The sequence below is a fragment of the Lissotriton helveticus genome, chromosome 4_1 (assembly GCF_964261635.1).
Source record: "Lissotriton helveticus chromosome 4_1, aLisHel1.1, whole genome shotgun sequence".
NCBI lineage: Eukaryota > Metazoa > Chordata > Amphibia > Caudata > Salamandridae > Lissotriton > Lissotriton helveticus.
In genome coordinates, this window is record NC_136063.1 from 1,440,873,311 (window position 1) to 1,440,895,314 (window position 22,004).

The window sequence follows — 22,004 nt, forward strand, 5'->3', positions numbered from 1 at the left end:
GGATATGGTGTAAAAAGTGCACACAGGGCCCGGAAGTTAAATGCCAGCTGTGGACTGCAGCACCTATTGTACATCCAAAATAGTGGCAATGTGAACATGGTTACAGGCCTACCCAGTGTAGCCTGACTGTTGCAGTGTAAAACCTGCAGTGCGACCTGTAAAAATAACCCTTTTGACAGGTAAAAATCTGCCTTTTAAATATTAGTAAGTCATCCATGTAGAAGCCTAATAGCCCTTAAGTTAGGGTGCATGGTATCTAAAAGTGGGATATGTAGATTATTTATGTTTCCATGTCCCTAGAGTGACAAGTCTTAAAAAACGACTTTCACTTTGGCAGGCCTAGCTTTCTTATGTTGAAAATACTGCATCTACTATTGGAGATATTTATTAAAAATTAAATTAAATGGTGAAGTCTGATTTTTAATAATTATTAAGAAAATGTAATCTTCTCCTACCATATGTGCCTGGAGGCTAATTTGCATTAGCCCTCCTACTTCTCCCAGCCTGTGCTCAGGCTTGAATAGCTGTGAATGAGGTGTGAAATGCCTCCCAAGAGCAGACAATAAGGTGACCTGGATGGTCTGAGATGACCTCTCTGAGCTCAACAGAATATGCAGAGTGAGGCCTGTGGACCTCTTCTAGCCAAATCCTGCTTGACAGGTCTGCTGATCCACATGTAACATTTGGATCAGCCGCTGCAGGTAAGAGCTGTGTAAGGGGAGGGTGGGGGGGTTTCGGCTGGGGGGGGTATTTCAACAGACGACCACAAGGGTAAATTAATTATTTAAGTTTCCCTTGTGGTCATTTCTCGAAATCCCACCTAGGCCGGTCCAACCGCTCTTACCTGCAGCGGCCGTGGCTGATTTGGAGTGCACTTGAAAGGGAGAGAACAGAATGGCAAGACACTTCTTGTGGATCCTCTGTGTGATTGCTGAAGGACCCTACTTTTGCCATAGCAGATTCAGGCTCTGGGTTCGGTGTGGGTACAGTGCCTGCTTCAAACTGGATTTTAGTGTCAGATCTGGGAGAACACTAGGATTACAATAGTACACTCCCCACACTCCACCAGCCACAGAGCCCAATTGTAGGGTGGCAGAAGACTTTCACCATCTTGACAGTGACCTGACACATGGCAATTTGGACCCGCTTTACAATAAGGCAAACAGGAACTATTGCAAATGTAGGTAGGACAGGTCCTGTGACCCTTTACCTCATCAGCCAGACAGGAGTGTCGTAGGGTATCTCCCACCCACATGGGTGAAACCTACAAAGCTGGACCCTCACCCAGACTCCCTCAGAACAACTTCCAAACATGCGGACGAGCATAACAGGACTGGACCTGCTGACTGTCACCTGAGAGAAGTCCTGAAGGATTGGACCTACTCCTTCTTTAACCTAGGACAAAGAAGAGAACTCCAAGGGTCAGCTGGTCAACTTCCTGCGTTTCAAAAGGGATACAACTAACTACAATACCTTTTCAAGGAGGTACCCAGCTGACAAGTGGCAGAACAACGTCCTGAGGTTGGCCTCTGCTTGACACACTGGGAGTATTAAAGTGCCTCCCCTGATTTCCTGGGGGGCTTTAGAAGTGTAGGCCTATGTTGGATTAGGACCTAACAGACTACGGGCCTGATTTAAATGTTGGCAGAAAGGGTAAGCCGCTGCAATGGATTACCTTTTCAGCCAACCTGATTGTCCGCATACCTCCATTGAAGGTGGGTGGATCTTGAGTATACACATGGCACACACACGGTCAGTTTTCAGTGTCCGTCACTGCCGTGAAAATAAAGTAAGGACGAGTGAAAACATTTAAATGCCTCTCAACCCAAGGGAGAATGCTGCCATGGTGAGAGTGTCATTGGTTTCTTTGCTTTTCAAAAGAAAATCCTGCGTTGGGATTTTCCTTTTGTAAAAAAAAAAAGAAATTGTAAGTTTCATGTACTTCTCCGTCATGTTGATGGAGCCGTCCATTAAACTTCAGTGGGAGGCAAAGTAAAGAGTAAAGTACTCTGCCATGGAGACGATAATTACTCGTCTGCAAAAATTTAAATCGGCTCCTAAGTCAGAAGGTAAAACCTTTGTCCAGGACGACCCTGGTTTGTGTATCTGAACCAAGCTCCATCACGGCTAGCCTCAAACACACCTAGATTCCAGTCTACCACAATCATTTAATTTTCTATTGTGCTTTAGGTTTCATGGTACTATTTCTACTTAATGTCCGCATGTCCATGTGTTTCAGGCTCTTATACAGGCTGCTGACTCTTACGTACCTTCAGCATCTGTAACATGACATGCTCACACACTAATTTCATTCTGCAGCAAGGCATATGGCAGCAGTACTCTTCAAAAACATGTCCTGCAATATCCAACCCTTTAGTCCAAGAGCACTAACTGCTCTTGGACTATTATTTGAAAGTGGTAACAGAAGATTAAGCCATGGTCGAAGGGAACATTCTCATTGTTGGAAAAGGAAAACATTAAAAACTTCAATTCTAACCTTTGTCACCTGCTCAGCAGAGTTGCCCTTGGCTCCTAAAAGCACCATGGCCAACGCAGCTGAAATACTGAAGGGAGAGAAGAAGATGTTGCCTGTAGGGTTGGTTTCATTCAACTTTTGGAAGAGATCCAGAGCAAAGTGGGTGTTTGCAAGGCTCAGGTTATCCATGTTTAAAATCTGAAAATCAAAAGAAACTGTCAGTGCTGTTCCCTGCACAGAAAGGTCCATTTTCAATTCACAAAAAGTTTTGTTGACAAGGCATTTGCTGGCATTTAATAATACTACTGGAAATGTTTTCTCAAACGTTTACAATTTTATTGTAAATCAAGTGACTTCATCATAAATGGAAATCTATTGCAATTTAGTTCCTCACTGAGGGCATTGTAGACCCAGTCTCGACGACGGACAAACTTTCCATGAACAGACAATATTCCCTGACAGATACTAGAATCACAGAATAAAGCCTACATAGAGATAAACACACAGGTTCACCCTGCTTGAAGTTACATTGTACAGAAAAAAATACCCAAAAGATTATGATGGTCTTGGAGAACTGCACCAAGATAGGGGTACATATTACTTCCTACAGAAAAGAAGAGGGTTGGGCATGAGGTATATCAAGGCAACAACATTGCACAGGCCTAAATAATAAGATGGTTAGGAGACGGATAAGCCTTTCCCCTTATGCGTATAATGGAGCATAAAAGAAGTCTGAAGACTATCACATAATTGAAAATGTGTGTGATTATATCATGGGCAGGTCTGAAGACCACGTCAAATACCAAGTGGATTCAAGAGAGCACAGGATGTCACTATTTTTAAATACCAGAAACATGTGAATCAACATTCAAGAAAGTATCAAATCTAAACCCTTGCAATTGTTTTCTTAGAATAAGCTAATAAGATGTATTATACATTTTAGTTCAAGAGCAGATTCCTGCAGGACTGTATATTCAATTTCCTGTGTTTCAGGCTCTGGATAGAAGTAACATCAGAAAGAATACCATGATTCATCTGCTCCCAGATCCTCCTGGCAGAAAGCACTGAGAATGTGTGATTTACTTGTGAGTGCTAGAACACTCGCCAGGTACATCTTGGACTTCTTATCTACAAATATTGACTGTATAACACATTGGGAATTGCATAAACAGTATACACTACAAAGGTTCTGCTTTCTTCTGGCTCAGGACTTCAAAGGCAGCTGGAGACTCACAAGGATGGATGACTGCTGACCATTGGTTTATTTATCTAAGCCTTTATCCAGGACATTCTCAACAATTAAACATTGTCCCACCTGGAATATAAATTCTGTTGTTTGTTGATACTATTAAAATAAAAAAAAATAGTATTGCCTGAATAGAATTGATCCACAGGCTTGAAGCTCGAACACCATCACCTCCATTTTGTCTCTGTTAAGCTTCCGACAGTATGACCCATCCTATCTGCTACCTCCTTCAGGCATAGTTTCAACTGATCTTTTTTAAAAATGGTTACCCTGAATTAAAGGTTTCAATAATCTGTGTGTCATCTGCATATGATACAATTGAAAGACCGTAAGCTTGAACGATCTCTGCCTAAGGACTTGCATACAAATTAAATAGGGTGGGACTGAGTGAGGATCCCTGGGGAACTCCACACTTCAGGGAAAAAACCTCTGAGTAGAAAGGTTTTTCATATACCTGAAAGGCTCTATCCTCCAGAAATAAGGTTAACCGCGTCAGTCATAACTGCTGCAGCCCTTCCTTGGTCCAAGTTCATATTAAGTTCCTCAACTATGGCTAACAAAGCTGTCTCTGTGTTGTGACCGGTGCAAAATCCGTTTGCATATGATGAAGCACATATTTTTCTAGTACCTTACCCACATGAGGTAACAAGGATATTGGCCTGTAGTTTTCCACTTGTAGCATATCAAGGGTAGGTTTTTTGAGTATAGGTTTTACCACTGCGAGATTCCAAATAGATGGCACTATACCAGACTGTAAGGGAAAGTTAAGTAACTCTTAAAGAAGAGCATAGATTGGTTTCTCCTCTGCCTAAGAATATGAGGAGGCGCAGGGTTTTACCATATTCATTAAGGCCATTAAGTCTGCCTCCTTAATCTCCTGAATGAAGGAAAAAGACTCAATTTGTACTTTTGCAATATAGCTTAAAGGTATTTAACCTCTTATTTCCTGGAATGAGGATACCATTGGGATACTTTGCACCCTGTAGGACTTGGATTAAAGGACAATTTGTTTGTTCCTTTGAGGAATATTCTAAACCCTGAGGAAGTCCTGTTGTACGAAACTCGTTGGCTGAGCTGATGTACGCATGCTATCTAAACTTCAATAAAGTGGAATTTGAAACAGATGAACAAAGACTCCCTGATCAATATATTTGGATTTGATGGATTTATTGTACTATACAAGCTGATTTTATATAGCCAGATGCTCCTTTTCACTTTGTGTACATGAATAATTCAGAAAAGTGCACTTTGAGATAAGAAAAGACTTCCAAGACTACAAACCTGGATAGCAAAGACTTCAATAGATTACAGTGTATGTAACCATGCATCAGACACCCAATGTTCCGATGTTATTACCCTCTACACAACAGTTTTCCCTGGTGGCGACTTACAGCTGCAGAGAATAACCATGTTTCAACAAAGGGCATGCAATATATACTCAAAACCTCATTTGAGTCAGTGCTAACATAGGCAGAAATGCAATTTTCACCAGTTTTAGTGCCAACTCCTGGGTCTAAATGTTCCTAAAACAGCTATGGTGTAGGTGGGAATGGAGCTCTTAAAATGGGAGGGCTATTGATAACATCATCAGAGAGCAACATGAAGGGGAGGATGCATGTGACGTGCTCAAATGTGTAGACAGGTCCTAATGAAAAAGAAAGTACATTCTGTGCTAAACAAGGCTTGCCACAACCCTTGCTAGGAGAATCTCTGTACTGGTGATATTTCTGCAGTCTAGATGGGTGGATACATACTATCGGACCAAGGACTCTACAACTGTTGCATGTCAAGTTGAGCACAGACCATAAGGAATTTCTAGGTAAACAAAACACTATTTGCAGCAGAGCTGCACAATAAGTTGCATGTTAAAGATACAGAGGGATAATACTCATAAATGAAGTGCTTACCGCCTTGTTCGCCATAAGTTGGCAGGGTATGCTCAGACGTGAGTCCCTTGCTCACTTTGCCACAGGATTCAAGCAAGCCGGGCTGAAGACGGCTGAAATGCCAGAAACCGGTCCTCGGAAGCTTGTTTCCGGTCCAGGGAAGGCATTGCTTGGCAGTTCGGGCTGGACTGTTCCCATGAGGCACAGGGTCAGACTGATTTGCATATGGCCATGTCTGAACTGGGGTGGCAGAGTGGGATAAAGAACGGTGATGGATTAAACACAGATCTGTTGACTGGGTGTGAGTGTTTGATTGGTTCAAATGCTCCGTCCATCACCACCTCCTTTTGTACCGCTTTGTTCGCCATAAGTTGGCAGGGTATGCTCAGACGTGAGTCCCTTGCTCACTTTGCCACTGGATTCAAGCAAGCCTGGCTGAAGACGGCTGTAATGCCAGAAACCGGTCCTAGGAAGCTTGTTTCCGGTCCAGGGAAGGCATGGCTTGGCAGTTCGGGCTGGACTGTTCCCATGAGGCACAGGGTCAGACTGATTTGCATATGGCCATGTATGAACTGGGGTGGCAGAGTGGACTAAAGAACGGTGATGGATTAAACCCAGATCTGTTGACTGGGTGTGAGTGTTTGATTGGTTCAGATGCTCCGTCCATCACCACCTCCTTTTGTACCCCTTACAACTATATACTAAGTCACAATAATCACCAGTAGGTTTTTGGTTCCTAGCTATTCTTTCATAAAGGATGTATGTGGTATTTCTATAGGGTGAACGTAGCCAAAGGGCAGCAGAGCAGGGTACATAGTCAAACACCAGCATAAAGTCAACAAATTATAGGAGAGGGAGCTGGTTTGTGGACGGTTAATGCATTGTGATGTAACTTTCTTCAAATAGATATATATTCAACTCTTTTCTAATTTGGTGCAGCATTGTGGCAGTCCTGATGGATAAGGGGATGCTGTACCAGATCCTCAGTACATGGAAGGAAAATGCTGGTTGCCTTGTTCTTTTCTTTGTTACACTTCTTAGTTTGCAGTCTGATGGTGTCCTGGCTGTGGATGTACTGAGAAGCACCAGTGACGGTGAGCCTGTCTGCAAGATATGTGGGAATTCTGGTTGTGATGGCTTTGTAGATTATGTCTTGTCAGATTTATTTTCAGGCAATTGTATGTTATTCATACAACATCAATTAGCAGGTTGTTGAGGTATACCCACTGGAAATGTGGATAGAAAAAGTATTAAGACATACATGAGGAAATGCACCTTATTCACTGCTCAATATATAGATGAAAGGGATTAACTGCTAAGATGATGCAATGGGGATGTCTGTAAATACTGGTCCAACCTTTGGCCTACTGCATCAACAGCATGTGCCTTACAACCAATGACTAAGAAGGTTACACAATCATGCAACAAGTTCTGTGTGATGAATTCCGCAAAGGTTCAGAAAACTGTTGCTATGATCAGCATTGAAAAATGCCAAAGTTGTGACCATAAATAGCTCTTAAAATTCCTATGTCTGTTATCTCAATGCCATATCCTCCTCAGGAATGTGATCAGTTTATGTAATTGCGGCAATAGCTAATGGGCGTTGGATATTTAAATGATATAAGGCATAAATAGCAGAGTCACTGTTAATCAATATTAGGCTGACGGGTCAATGTTCCTATGACTAATTACAGGTTTCATCACCACAAAAGATTGAGGTGTAGGCCAGAAGCTACACCTCAGCATTAGAGATGGGCAATGATGCTGAAGAATCACTATTTGAATGTGTTCATAAAGTTGGGTTCAAGTGAAGACAGAAGAAAAATAATCGAGTTGTATGTGAGCAACACCATTTCCACTAAGAAGAGGCACCTCATGCAACTCTTTGAGTCCACAGCCTTTACCCCCTGCAAATACCTCTTTGAAAGGGTTAAGTGCAACGGTGACTCATGCAGCACACATGTTGCTAGACGTTGGTCCTTGCAAGTCATCATAACTTACCTTCCACAGACAAAAAATGGATTTTTGCTAGTGAGTGGTTCTGAGTTGACCAGAATGTCTATTATGCCATGCAATACCCTGCGGTGCAAAACATCCTCTTCCTGGTACCTGCAAATGGGCAAGTTTATGATGTGTTCCCTTAACGCATTCCCACACCCATGTCCTGAGATGTTCTAATTGAAGACGAGGCAGTCCCCACTCATGGTGCACTCACAACTAACAACTAAAATCATCTATCTCCTGCCACTCCACCCCACCCTGCACAGTCCCCGCCAATGAAATACAAAAACTAGCATAGCTCTTGCCACCTTCCCCTCCCAACTGCATGCTTCCAATACCCCATCAACTAACATATATGGCCTCCTGCCATTTTACTACCTACCGCTTGAAATAATCAATGAAATACCTTACCTGATTCCACTATCCACCCACCCCACTAGGTTAACTGCCTCCACTGCCCACCTCATTCACAGACAAAAAACATACCAGGACGTGTTCTCCCCTTCCCAATCTCACTCAGTGTCCCTTTTCGATCTCTAGCTCCTTCCCCGGGACAAATCATACAATGACTCCTGCCAATCGCCATTGGGTTTTCTTTGCAGCTCTCCAATAAAAGGCTGATACCTGTATCTTGAGGGAGAACAGCCAGAAGATTAAGATGAACTTCTGTCCTTCTGACAGAAGAACTACAGAGCTCCTCCACTTGCCTTAGATCATTACAGATCCAAGAGACACACGGAAAGGTCATGGGGGTGGAGCTTGCAGCATTTACCCATCAATCTCTTCCTTCTCTTCTATAGGATTTGAGAACGCTGTGGAAAAAGGAAGAGATGGAATGGCAACATTTGCCTTTCATCTTCTCCCATGGTTCTGTAGAGACCCATGGGTCTGAAGAAGGGGGAAAGTAGATCTCCAGCATCTTCCTCTTTCTGGTTTCTTTTGGGTCTGCACAGATCTGGGGGAGGCCGTGTGTGCTACTACCTGTTTTGATCTTTTTCCTATTTGTTTGAACCCAAATGACAGTCAAGGCAATTCTCTAGGTCCTATGGATTTTAACAGCCACTGGGTGATCTCTGTGACAAATATTGTTTAGTGCTCTAGTAACAAAAGGAGACACTGAGCCAGATACACCAGAAAGCTACCAAATAACAAGCACCTCATTTAAAGCTTGGACTTTCAGGGTAAGTTAGGTTGAATACTAAGGCACAACTTCCTCCTGGGTATGACCAAGGGCACTTCTGTCACCTGCAATAAAAGTAGAATATTGAACAAAACATAGCTGCTTGTTTGCTTATCTTTTATGCATCATGGTTGCAGTGGCCTTAAACTAGAGTCCTGACTATAAATGGAGGAAACTGTTTGTAGATAATTTGTTTGCAGATGACATGATGCTTGAAGTTGACAAGCCTAAGTCTAAAACATCAATTCTGGTTATTTTGTGAACATAAAGAATAAGGAAAGTAAACTGATAAAAAAACAAAGTCATAGATTAAATTCCTGTCACTAACAAGCATTTTTAATCATGATTACAGTCTCTGGCAGTTTAAATGGCACAGCAGTACATTCAATAACAGAAATTGAAATGATGTAAATTCAGATAAATTTTTAGTCAGATCCACAGAAAGGCTATTTAGTGCAGTGGGCAATTTAAAAGATATGACCTTTGGAGTGCTAACATTTGGATATTTCCAGACGTGAACTACACCACTCAGTGGAGAAGGTATAAATTCCAAGCTATCAACAAGTAGTTCATTTAGAAGATCATAGTGTTATTTTGGTTCTATTCTGAGCTCCAGGTGGTCAATGGTGATAGGACACTAGTCTTCATACAAACACAGGTGGCTGATTACTTTCTGATTGCAAAATAGGAAAGACTGCTTTATCGATATGTGAAAGACTGTATGATCAGGCATTAATTTGTTAACTCTCTGACGTGCTGTCTGTGATGGTGGATTGCAGCTGTGGCAACTCCCTGGTGTTGACAAATGTGTTTAATAGAGTTAATGGGACGAGAGAAGGTACTCAGGCAATAAGTGCCCCAGAGGACTTTTTAATAAATTACAAGTGCTGAAGGGAGCGTATTGTTGCTGGAAATATGTACTCCACCTTTAAACCCCATACTTCATTTGATCCAAATCTACTGGCAGAGAAGGATGGAAAATGCTGCACAGATACTTGGTCTGATGCTGAACTTCAACCTTAGAGCAACTAACAGCCAGACTATATCTGATGCCAACGGTAGACACACTTTTAATAGGCCAGGTGCACTAGCCGTATTGACTATTGTCTGGTTAGCCTGAAGTGCTGGAGACACGTCCAGGATATAGTGGTCCTGGAGAGGCTACATAGGGATGCCCTCAGTCTAACTTTGATGGGGGTCTCTACTAATGCCATGCCATCTTATCGGGAAGTAGGGAGTAAGGAACTTCCTAACAACGGGAAGGCTATTACATGGGGATGTGTCCAGAGCTCCCAGAGGCCTTGGAGTTAGTTAATACCATGGCCAGGGAACAGGTGGCAATATTGGATACCCTTGCGGTGGAAGACAGGGGCTCGTTCCTGGCCAAGACCCATGAGAATCTTTTCAACACTATAAGGGGGACCTGGTGCAAGATATTAAGCGCAACCAAATGAGCCGGGAGGTAAATCCCTGGTAAAATAAAGCATGTAGGCTGGCTAAAACACAATTGATATTAGCTGCCAAGAACAGACCACATGTGTGTAAATATAAAAGGGAACTGGATACGGCCAAGAGGGAATCCGATTATTCACTTCAGGATGAGATGACCAATGGTATGAATCTAAAGGACAATGTACGCTTCTGAGGTGTTCTGGCATCAAAAACCAATGAGGGCAAGAAGCCTGTGAAGAATGTTGTCCAACCACAGGACTGGGGATCTAATTTAGCAATGTATATTGATGTAATGATACTGAGACATGGGTGGATATTGATCCCCAGTTGGCTGCTAAACTGGATGGTCAAAATCCCCTAGAGATAGACCTGAGGAAGACCGAGGAAGCTATTACTTCTACCTTATTATAGAAAGCACTGGGCCATGTCCTGATGCCAAATTAATTATTTAATTTAAACCTAGTGGTCTGGGGACCCTATATGAATTACCTCTCCAATGCCATCTTAAAGGGAATGCAGGTCCCTATGTCCTGGCGCTTTTCAGAGATCCTCCCAATCTTCAAGAACGTCAACTACCAAACCATTAGCTTAATTGATGCTTCACAAAAGATCTTTTGCAAGCAAGTCCTAAAACATCTCCAGAATTGGATTGACGATAAAATCATATTATCCAAATTCCAGGTAGGATTTAACAGCAGAATGGGTATGGTTAATTATGCCTTCCGGTTCAACTGTCTGAACTGGACGACTGCAGCAGTCAATAGGGGTTGACTTTTTGTCACCTCTGTTGACTTGTGCCCGGCCTTTAATCTTGTTCCTAGGGTTATCAAGTGATCAACATTGGACAAGATGGGTATCCTGACCAATCTATTGGCAATTTTAGTGTGATTGCATGGAGGGAATCAGGCTAGAGTCCGGTGGAGGGAGTGGGGGCACCTTGTAATAGCTCCAAAACAAAATATATGGTCTTCCACCTGGAAAGAAGCTTCGGTGATAGATGCAAGCTGTCTGTTGAGACAGCCCCAATACAGCAGGTCTCCAACTACGATTATCTAGGAACAAGAGGAACTCCAACTATGGATTGGTCAATGCACGTTCACAAATCAGATTGCTCATTGACCCTACACACACAATCGTTGCTGTTGAGCTATAACAAAACTCTCTCCAAGCAAGCTGATCCAGCAATAGAAATGGATAACGTAAAGGCTTTGGAAGCTGTTATGCACAAAGCTGAGTTGTGGGGCCACGTTAACTCCTACAGAAAAATGATTCATCAGCCTATTGTTTGCCCTCCCAAAAAGCACACCCTTGAAACCATTATTTCTTGCATTGGGGTTTAGAAAATAGCATGGATAGTTACATTTAAGCTCTTGGTTTATTGGTATAGGATATGGTCACCACCCAATCTGATGCATATAGAGAACCCCTTAAAGACCTACTCGCTCTGTCAAGTTCCCACAAATTACAGTGTTTTTTGCCTGTTAAAATTCTGCTCAGTGAGTTGAGAATGGAAAACGTTTCGTTTGAACCAGAAGCTATCACTACTACTACTAAAATGTCTGTTAAAGCAACATATTTGGAGAAAGTTTGTGTTGATACTGTGTGCAATAGCATAGGCACTGTAACTCTTGATTTTATGATTTTTAAAATGTCTCCCAGTAATGAATGAATGATTGATGAGATTACTCCACCATTGGCTCGAAAACTGTTCCTACAATTTTGATATTGGACCCTCCCTACTAGGGCATTCTGTGCAAAATTGGATAATGAAAAATGTCAAAAGGACCAGTGCCAGCATGTAGGGGCCCACCAGAAACTATAGAACACTAGCTTTTCTTCTGTCCTAAGCCACCAGCGGAGGAAATGGCTACTGCCTTTATGCAGCAAATTGGGTATGAGGAGGCATTTGGATTTCCTCAGGATTTTAAGTTCTGATCTCAAAAGAACTGGGGTTTTTGCTGTCGCAAGACACCTTCAGGTAGTATGGTTTTGAAGGTCTAAGTGTATTTGTGCTTTTGGTGATATGAGCCGGGAGGATGAGCACAAATACGAGGCAAGGCGCTTCACTTATATAATAACCTTAAACTTAATGTCCTCCTTGCTTATTTTTTATTTTATTTTTTTATTTTAAATTTGCCTTTTAAAATGTTTTAATATATTGTACTGATAACTGTGTGAATCCTCTATGAGTTTTCTTGGTGGTTGTGTTGATTTAGTTGCACTGACACTTCTTGTGAATCATGAATTGCTCTTTCTGTATGAATCTTTTATGCGTTTTATAGTGCTGTTGTTGATTTAGTTGCACTGACGCTTTACATGAATCATGCATTGTTATTTTCCCCACAAATAATTTATGCAAGATACTGCGTAACAAGAGAAGTTATTGCCTCCCCTTGTTATTCCCTTTATTCGGGGCAGTTTTTCGGTTTAATTGGAGGGGGTTGTTATTATTGTAAAATGCTTTTTAAAATGTGCAATAAATGTTTTAAACATTTCGATTTGTGCTTTTATGATCTGCGTTGATCAAAATAAATCTTTTGTGATGAATTGGTGAAATCTCTGTTGGATAACAGGAGACCAGTGTGATCCTATATCAAGACAAAAAGATGGGGTACACATATATGTGGATTTTAGTCATATTCCTATTTAAGTGTTTAACTTTCCCACGTGTTTGCCCCATTTGTGGTTCTATGTATTACATTTTATACATAGAGCCAGCTTTTGCTGTACCAAGTGGAAGATTGCTCTCTATCACATGATGCGATTCGCTGTAACATTCTTACGTTTCTAGAGAGCATGAATTTGAATTACAGTACTTGAGGACCTCTTTTACATCAAAAGTACACTAAATCATGTAGAGCGCGAGCTCCGACCAGCCTGCACTCATCCTGACTCCTAATCCTGGCCCTGGTCATCAGCGAGGGCACTCAGTGAGCTTGTGCCGTTACCAGACACGGGGGGGCACCATCCGACAGCGACAGCGGCCGAAACCGGCTCCGACATTCGCAGAACTGCCCGGCAGCCCAGTGAGACACCCGACGAGGCCTATAAAGACGGAGCCTTGATTTTGGTGAAGCCCAGCCGGCAGTGGCCGCTGGTGGCGAGTGTGGGAAGACCACGGGCTCACTATTTGCCCAGGAGCTTGGCGATATTTGGGACCATACCCCCCGCGGGGGAGCAGCAGGACGAAGCAGTGACGCCCGCCGGCCGGAGCAGAGGCCCGATCCTGGGGCAGCCGGAGGGAGTGACCGCCATCTTGGGACGCCTCCGCCGGTCCGGGGAACTGTGGTGAGACGCGACCAGGCGGACAGGCAGAATCGCTGAGGGCCTCAGGTCAGTGAAGAGGGCCAAGGACCCACGGAGAGCTGCCCTGTGGGGGCGGAGTGACCGCAGTGCACGGACCGGTGAAAGACGGTGAGGCGGGGGTGATCAGTGGCTGGGGCCTCGGGGGTGAGATTGGGCCCCGGTGCGCGCATACTATAGCGCTCGCTGTTCGTGGGAGACAGTCTGGGTGGGGGTCTTGTGACCGCTCAGCCAGCGCGGTCAGCGGCCATCTAGCATGCGCATGTACCGGAGAGACACCTTGCGGACATTGAGAACCGGTGCTGGTAGTGGCGGTGGGGGACCCCCTCAAGTCTGGTGGTTGACGGCTAGCGGCCACACAGTTGCGAGTCTGGCATACATGACGCGAGGTGGAGCCGGAGGAGGCCAGAGCAAGCAGGGGCCGATAGATAAGTTCACGGAGGCGGTCGGCCCTGGGGTATCACAGACACTGGTGCCCGACAATGCGGCACCGTCGGCGGCGATTACGCAATCAAGAGACGTCCTGAACGCTAAAATCGGTGCTGTTGGGTCGGATGTCATGCTGCTGCCGATTATCGCTAAGTTCCTGAACTATGCCGATCGAGACACCTTCCTGAGACAGGCGAGACTGAAAGGTACACTTACCTATGAGAACACTAACATCCTCATTTTTCCGGACTACACAAGACTGATACAGCAACAACGCCAATCTTTCATTGCAGCCAAGGCCCGTCTCAGGGGCCTTAAGATTCAGTACGCACTGCTCTACCCAGCAAGGCTGCGGGTTGTGTACAAGTCTCGTACACTGTTCTTTGACACTCCAGAAGAGGTCTTTCAGTGGACAGATGAAACGGTGAAGGTCCGAGTTAACACAGCAAAGGGCGGGGAATCAGACTCCTCATCGAGTGGCATTGCCAGGGAAAGCCTTAGAAGTCAACGTCGGCGCCGCAGACGATCACGCTCGAGCCGTGGCTCGCGCTCTGGATCGGCCTCCCGCCGGGATGCTTCCACACAGGAACAGCAAGAAGATGTACCTTGACTGTGGGGGAGCAAGATCATGAACATCTATGTATGCCCGAAATGGATGATCAGGTGCACTGTGGCTTAGGCTGGAAGCCACACCCAGCCCAGTTGGGGGGTGGGAGCGACAGCCTAGTTTTCTATGGGCTGGCGCTGGGGGATCCATTGGAGGGGGTGGTTCTCGGTCCCCCGTTGGGGACTGGGCCACGGTCCGACCACGACAGGTGCTTCCATGTTTGGGAGGTGCGGTGGGGGGAGGGGGGTGGAGGGAGGCTGGGGTCGGGTTGTTGGCGGGGGGGGAGGGCTGGGTTGCTCTAGAGTTGCTTGCTGACTGCCTTATTGTACGCTGACTGTGTTGGAGTGGTGCCAGGTTCTTATATACTGTTCTCTTCCAATGTCCATTGCTGGAGAGGGAGGTCGGTTAGGCCCGGGTACGATACGAATCTTGAGTAGGAATGTGCGAGGAATGCTGGATAAGGTGAAACAGGGGGCAGTCTTCACATATGTTAAAAGGGCGGGGGCAGATATACTATTCCTACAAGAAATTCATTTACTTGGTACGAAGGCATTGTGCTTTCAGCAATGTGGCTTTGTACACACATATCACTCCGGGTTTACAAGGGGCTCCAGGGGGGTAGCAGTCCTCATTCACCGTAGGGTTCCTTTTGTGCACAAACACACTTGGACAGACGCGCAGGGCAGATATATATTTGTGCAGGGAGACATTGGAGGGGACACCGTCATCTTAGGCAGTGTATACGCCCCACCGCCACTACAGTGGCCATTAGTAGAAAGGCTCCTGTCCCTCTGGAATGATATGCCCAATGCACTTTCTCTCATAGGGGGGGACTGGAATGACGTAATGGACACGACTAGCGATAGATGGCGGAGTGCAGCGGACGTCCAGGACCCGGGGAGGGTAGTGGGACCTGCCACCAGGTTGCGGGCCCTGGCCACGGGCCTTGACTGGGTTGATACATGGAGGCATAAGCCTGGGTCCCGTACGAACTTCACATACTTCTCTACATCACGAGACTCCTTTTCTAGATTGGACAATGTTTTTATCCCGAGGGTATTTGCCTATAGAGTGTTGTCCGTGGAGATCTTGCCACGGGCGCTTTCCGACCATTCGCCAGTGTGTGTTACGCTGGACACAGGTCATGCTAGGCAGCCGTTTCGGTGTCGGCCTGGCATTTGACGCAGGACGTCTACCGCACACAAATGACTACCGCAATAGATCATTTTTTGTCCACCAATGTGGGCACGGTGGACTCCCCGGCGATTATCTGGGAGGCCCTGAAGCCCACGCTATGGGGGGTGGATATTTCATGGTGTGCGGCGGCCCGGAGGGAGAAAAGTAAAGACCTGGTGCGGCGTGAGGCCGAACTGGAAGCGTTGGAGCGCAGGGGTCGGGAGGAGGATGGTAGACCTGCTAGGCGGCAGTTGGCACTGGCGCAACAGCAATACGCCTCCGTGCTGTTAGATGAGGCGCGACAGGCCTGGCTGGCCACACGCAGTCGGGTCTACCAATGGGGCGACAAGTCCTGTAAGATGTTGCACCGCCTGTGCCAAGGCATCATGCATGCCCAGCCGCTGCCCCGGATAGTGAGCCCCGGAGGGACACCCATTTTGGAACCTGCCGCACTCGCTGAGAGCTTTGCGGAGTACTACGAGCAGCTGTACGCGCCCCGGGAATGCCTAGAGGCTGAGGTAATCCAGCACTTTATAGATGATCGCCCACCGAAGGCTGTCTCAGACGAGGCTCGGGACCTATTGGACCGACCCTTGACGGATGAAGAGTTGGCTACGGTGCTTAGTGAATTGAACCCGGGCAAGGCACCAGGATCTAACTGGTTCCCTAGCGAATTCTTTCGGCGATTTGTGACACAGCTGGGTCTCCATTTCCGACCGGTGGTGGTGAGGCATGCGAAAGTGGGACCCTCCCCCCAGACTGGCGCCATGCGGAAGTGGTAGTGTTTCTAAAGCCTGGGAGACCCCCAGAGAGTCACGCGTCATACCGCCAATTTCCCTACTAAACACAGAGGCCAAGATCCTGGCTAAGGCCCTGGCCAATAGGCTTAAACCGTACATCACAGATCTAGTTCACCCGGACCAGGCGGGCTTTATGCCACAGCGGGCCACTCGACATAACATCAGACGGGCCCAGGTCGCGATATCAGCCTGGGGGCGCTTGGGGGAGCAGGCGGCGCTGTTTCTGACGGACATGGACAGGGCGTTTGACTCCCTGAGCTGGACATATTTGTTTGCCTTGCTGGGGCGCCTCAACCTCGGTCTGCGCTTCCTGGCGTATGTGCGGCTACTGTACACGGACCTCACGGCCTCAGTACGGGTGGGGAGAGGGATGTCCCGTTCCTTCCCAGTCCGGCATGGGACGCGGCAGGGCTGCCCCCTCTCCCCGTATCAATTCGCGCTCGCCATGGAGCCTCTCGCGGCGTGGGTGCGTATAGACGCCCAACTTAAGGGATTCCGGTGGTCGGCAGGCCTCACGGACAAAATCGCCCTGTACGCCGATGATGTGCTATTTTTCCTCACAGATCTGAATCGCTCAGGGCCGCGACTCTTGCGTATCCTCCAAATTTTCGGCGAAACAATGGGCCTTTATATGAACTGGGTGAAATCCACGCTTTGGATTTTGGGAGGTCCGCAGACTGTAGGGAACTGGGCGTCGGGACTCCAATTGGCCACTGCAGGAGTGAAATACTTAGGAGTATTCTTGGCCGAAGATGCGGTTCTTTCCCGAGAGCGTAACCTTACTCCAGTGTGGGACTGCACACGGGATGACCTGAAAGTGTGGTCGAAGATGCCGCTATCTATACTAGGTAAGTCTGCCATTTTTAAGATGGTAGCACTGCCGCGCCTAGTGTACCAACTGCAAAATCACCCACTGATAATCCCACCCCGTTGGTTCCGACGCCTCAATTCAGCGTTGAGTGGGTTTTTGTGGGAGGGGGGCACGGCGCGGGTAGCCCTGCGGACGTGCTTTCTCTCGACATATACCGGGGGCCTAGCCACGTCGGATGTACTCTCGTACTATCAAGCGTCCCATCTCTTAGTACTGAATGATTGGTGGTATGGTGACAGGAGCGATCCAGCCTATGCGGTTGAGAGGGCCCTGATGGGAACTGCGTCCGTACACACCCTCTTGTACTCTGCACCACTCAGGAGGTCCCTTCCTCCGGTCACGCAGGTGGTCTTTCAGGTGTGGGGGCAGGCCCTGCATAGAATGGGTTGGTGGAATGTCCTTACTCAGGGGACCCCGCGGTGGCGCAATGGCCGCCTACCCCAGATGGACACACTGATGGGCTTCCGGGGATGGGATGCGATTGGCATTTCTACCCTGGGGGATGTTATGTCAGGGTGTGTTCTCAAATCATTCGAAAACCTGCAGGACGAATTCAGGATGCCCCGTACTCAGTCTTTTAAGTATCTCCAGTTCTGACATGCTTTAACGCTATACCTGGCGGGGCTGGAGCGACTCCTTGAGTTCAGCCCGCTGAAAGCTAAAATCTTTATGGGGGAATTGCCCGACAAGAAGTTGTCACGCATATACCAAACGCTGGTGCGACATTGCTCTTTGGACCTGCAACGACTTAAAACCACATGGGAGCAGGACGTCAGGGACCTAGACGAGGAGGACTGGGTGGAGGCACTAAAGGGTCCCAGGGGGGCGGCAATATCTACGCGCCTACGACTTATACAATTCAGATATCTGCATCGCACATATTACACCCGACAGCGCCTGTGGAGGGCAGGTTTAGTGGCATCTCCCGACTGTCTTCGGTGCGGGGCGGAGGTAGGCACATTACTGCACACGGTTTGGGACTGTATGGCACTACGGAAATTCTGGGGTGGAGTGTTTAAATGCTTAGATGAGGTCCTGGCCTGGGTACTCCAGAGGGATCCCAAGCTGGCCCTGCTACATGTTATGGCGGGGGTAGGGGGCAATAGGTATAAGCGTCATCTACTCCTACTGGGTCTAACTCTGGCGAAACACGACATTGCAAAAGCATGGAAGGTGCCCCGAACCCCTTCGCTTACGGCCTGGAAGAACGGGTTGGACTTCTGTATGGGGCTGGAACTACCTATATTTATCGCCAGGGGCTGCCCCCGAAAACACTTCAAAATTTGGAAAAGGTGGGCGGACTATCGAGGACTGGAGCTGGACCCGCCGCCTGAAGATGTTGTCCTTCCAACTCTTTGAAACGCTGAACTACATGAAATCATAGTTAGCGCATTGGTGTACCTGACATGTATTATATACGATCCGAATGTCGCAGGTGGAGCTGGCAGCGGCGCAAGGGGGGGTGGGCCCTCGGAGGGAGGGTGGGGGTTTACATTACTCTGTTTCCTTCTGTTTTATAGATGAATTCAACTTTTAAAATGGCTGAGACTGCTGTGGGTAAACTGATAACGGCAGTTGTCTCTGGATGGCAGAGCTTTGCATGATATGTGTTTTCAGTCAATAAAATCTGTTTTTAAAAAAAAAGTACACTAAATCAGCACACATTAAATGCCTCATCTTATAGATTTATTCTGTAAAGAAAACAATATTCTCGTTTCTTTAGTGAAGCATGATTTTCTATGTTTTAGCCTTATTTATAAGTTGGCGGAGAAGGAACTCTGTTGCAACTGTAACAGAGTTCTCTTCCCACGAACACAGTGGTCCGCAGGCCTGATTTAGATGCTGGCAGGCCTTAAGTTTGGCTGTGGTGGTGACTACTTTGTCACCTCTGTAGCCAAACTTCTCTGATGGCCCGATGGAGTAAGAAACAGCGGAGAATTGGCTATATGTCCATCCGCTCGATTAGGATGATCAGACATACAGCTGTTTTTTTACTGTCCGTCACCACCAGGCAAACTCTGGCATTGAGGAACAGTAAAAAAGAAATAATGCCCTCCTTCGCAAGGGAGATGACTTCTATGGCGAGAGGGGCACTATCTTTTCATATTTGGAGGAGAAAAACTATATTCTGGATTTTCTTTTTTAAACTAAAAAAAGAAAACTGTTTGGTACAAGGCTCCATCATGTTGACTGAACCCTTCACCAAACAGGTAAATGTACTGACTGCTGTGATGGTGGTTCCTGCCAATGTTTTATAAATGAGTTCCAGCTTATGGGTCATTTATAAATGTATTTATAAACTCCACCAGCACGCTTCGCTTTTTAAAGGATTATAGTCTTGTTGTGGAGAGATGTTATTAAAGATATGATATCCTATTATTAATCTGTCTATCAATTATTCATGTCGTTTTGCTATATAAACAAATTTAAAACACTAAAGTGTTTCTCAAAGTGGTCCGCCATATGGGTCAATCAACATATAACAAGAAACTATTAATGTGGAACGTGCATCATTTTGTAATGTAGATCAACTTTTGGAAACCAAAAACTTAAATCTTTTGTGAAATACATGATACGATTGGTCTTACAAAATGATTCCTTTTATAAAATTTTGCATAGCAGTACTACAGAGTGGAAGCTGCTGCATGTTGTCAGAATGTAAAGTCGACCAAGCTAGGAGGCTTCTGCAGTGCATCAGAGGGGTGAGGCTTAACAATGGCTAGCAAGACTTTTCAAGTTACCCACTGGATAATGGCAGACATAGTTAAAAAAAGATTTGACTCACAGTGATATAATGAAAGTTCAAACTCCAGTGCATAGTAGAGTGACAAAGACATGCTGATTAACCTAAAATAAAGCCAGCAACTAGAAAGCAAGCAAATGTGAGTTGCAAATCACAAAGCCAGTGGTAAACAATGACCGGAATACATTCCCAGGGAAGCTTTCAGAATGTCTTACGAAGTCTTTCACAACTAGACAGCTGTGCTGCCTGGTAAGCTTTAGAACTAAAAACTGTAAAACCACTGAAACTCACCAGTTATAGTTCGGTGAATTAACTACAACTTGCGCCCCTATCATGCACTGCTTCTGATCTCACATATTGAATCTACGTGACATGTTAAATGACATCGTTGATTTGGAATGTGTGCTCCAAAATCCACTACTGGCTACATACCACACCCTTACCCTTGGTGAATTTCAGGGTTTTTTGTGCTTACACTAGTTTTTGTCTTATTTTAACACCTATGTATAGCATCACTTGAATGTGTTTTAATTTTTTTCAGTGGAAATATAGTGGCGAATGTGTAATTCTAGTTAGGTCAGAGTTTCCATAGAAAGAACACTTTTGTTTCTTTAATAACTTTGTACTGTTTGACGAATTTGGAAAACAATTCCTAAAAAGTTGAAGCACCTTTGCTCCTTTAAGAAGGTTTAGCACTGATCCATCAAGCAGGGTCCAAAAAAAAGGAATGATGGAGGAGGGTCTTAAAACTATGATTTCCCATGTTAATTCCTAACGGAAACTTTGCTCTTCGATAAAAATAAAAACAGCTGAACAAAATAACATCAAGTTTGGCAAAATGTTAGAACCTACCTCAGAAAGTGTGCTTTTTATGCTGTGGTGTAAATACGCTTTGCCACCTTTGAGAAATGTGGTTTTATAGAGGGGTTTGGCTTTAGCATGATGGGGTTAAACCTCACAAAGCGTTAAGTACACCTGGACGAATGGTTCCAAGGGAGTCACATGGAAATAAAACAATTTAAAGATAGACCACTGGGATCAGGTGAGGAGCTTGTTCTCCCATGGGTCATTACAGTACTGCAGTACTGGTGCTGGTACTTCAGAATCGAATGAAGAATGTTGCAGCTGCCATTACAGAACTCAAGGACTCAGTTCCCAAGTTCTGCAAAGGAACCGTCCATTAACTCAATTAAAAAAAATTATATTTTGTGTCATCAGAACTACAGCACCCCCTGTGGTACAGTGATTATACTGGTATTGGTACAAAAAACATGGTCAACCCCTACTGAGTATGTCTAAAGGTCATGTGCACCAGGAAATGGCTGATGCCTGTAAGTTGGGAGCAGGCCTGGCATGTATATTCTGCCTTGTAATCAGCCAATGAGAAGCAAACTATATCACTTACTGAAAACATAATTTTGAACTGCCATCTAATTGGTTGATTGCAACTTGGACTTTGCAGTCTGAGTTAATGCTCTAAGCAGCCTATCAGAACCAGTGGTGCTGGAACACTTTTTAGAGTGGGTGGGCCTGCCATCAATGTTGCATCATTAAGTCATAGGGGCTATGAAAAATCCAAGGGCCATCAGGGTCATCTTTACAAAAGGTTCTAGGAGCTTTCTGAGGCACTGCAGATTGTTGAATATTGCAGAATGTAGGGGTGTCGCATGTAGAGGTGTTTTTGCTCACACTTGGGTTGTAAGCATGGCTTTAAGGTATTATGCCTTTGTGCTCATCTCAGGAAGTTATGTAGTGTATTTTAGTAAACTACGGGGAGTTGTCCATAAGGTCTGGAAGAAAGCATCTGATGAGTACTAGTTGCATAACTGCCAAT

General features: G+C 45.6%; 1 protein-coding gene across 1 annotated transcript in view; it reads right to left on the bottom strand.

Moving 5' to 3' along the window:
• Window positions 1-22,004, bottom strand: part of LOC144829160 (leukocyte elastase inhibitor-like) — a 76,220-nt gene that overhangs the window by 35,463 nt on the left and 18,753 nt on the right. Inside the window, exon 2 of the mRNA XM_078688017.1 lies at window positions 2,498-2,674. Within this exon, the coding sequence (XP_078544143.1) occupies window positions 2,498-2,665 (168 nt within the window). The 5' untranslated portion in view covers window positions 2,666-2,674. The remainder of the gene's footprint in view (window positions 1-2,497; window positions 2,675-22,004) is intronic.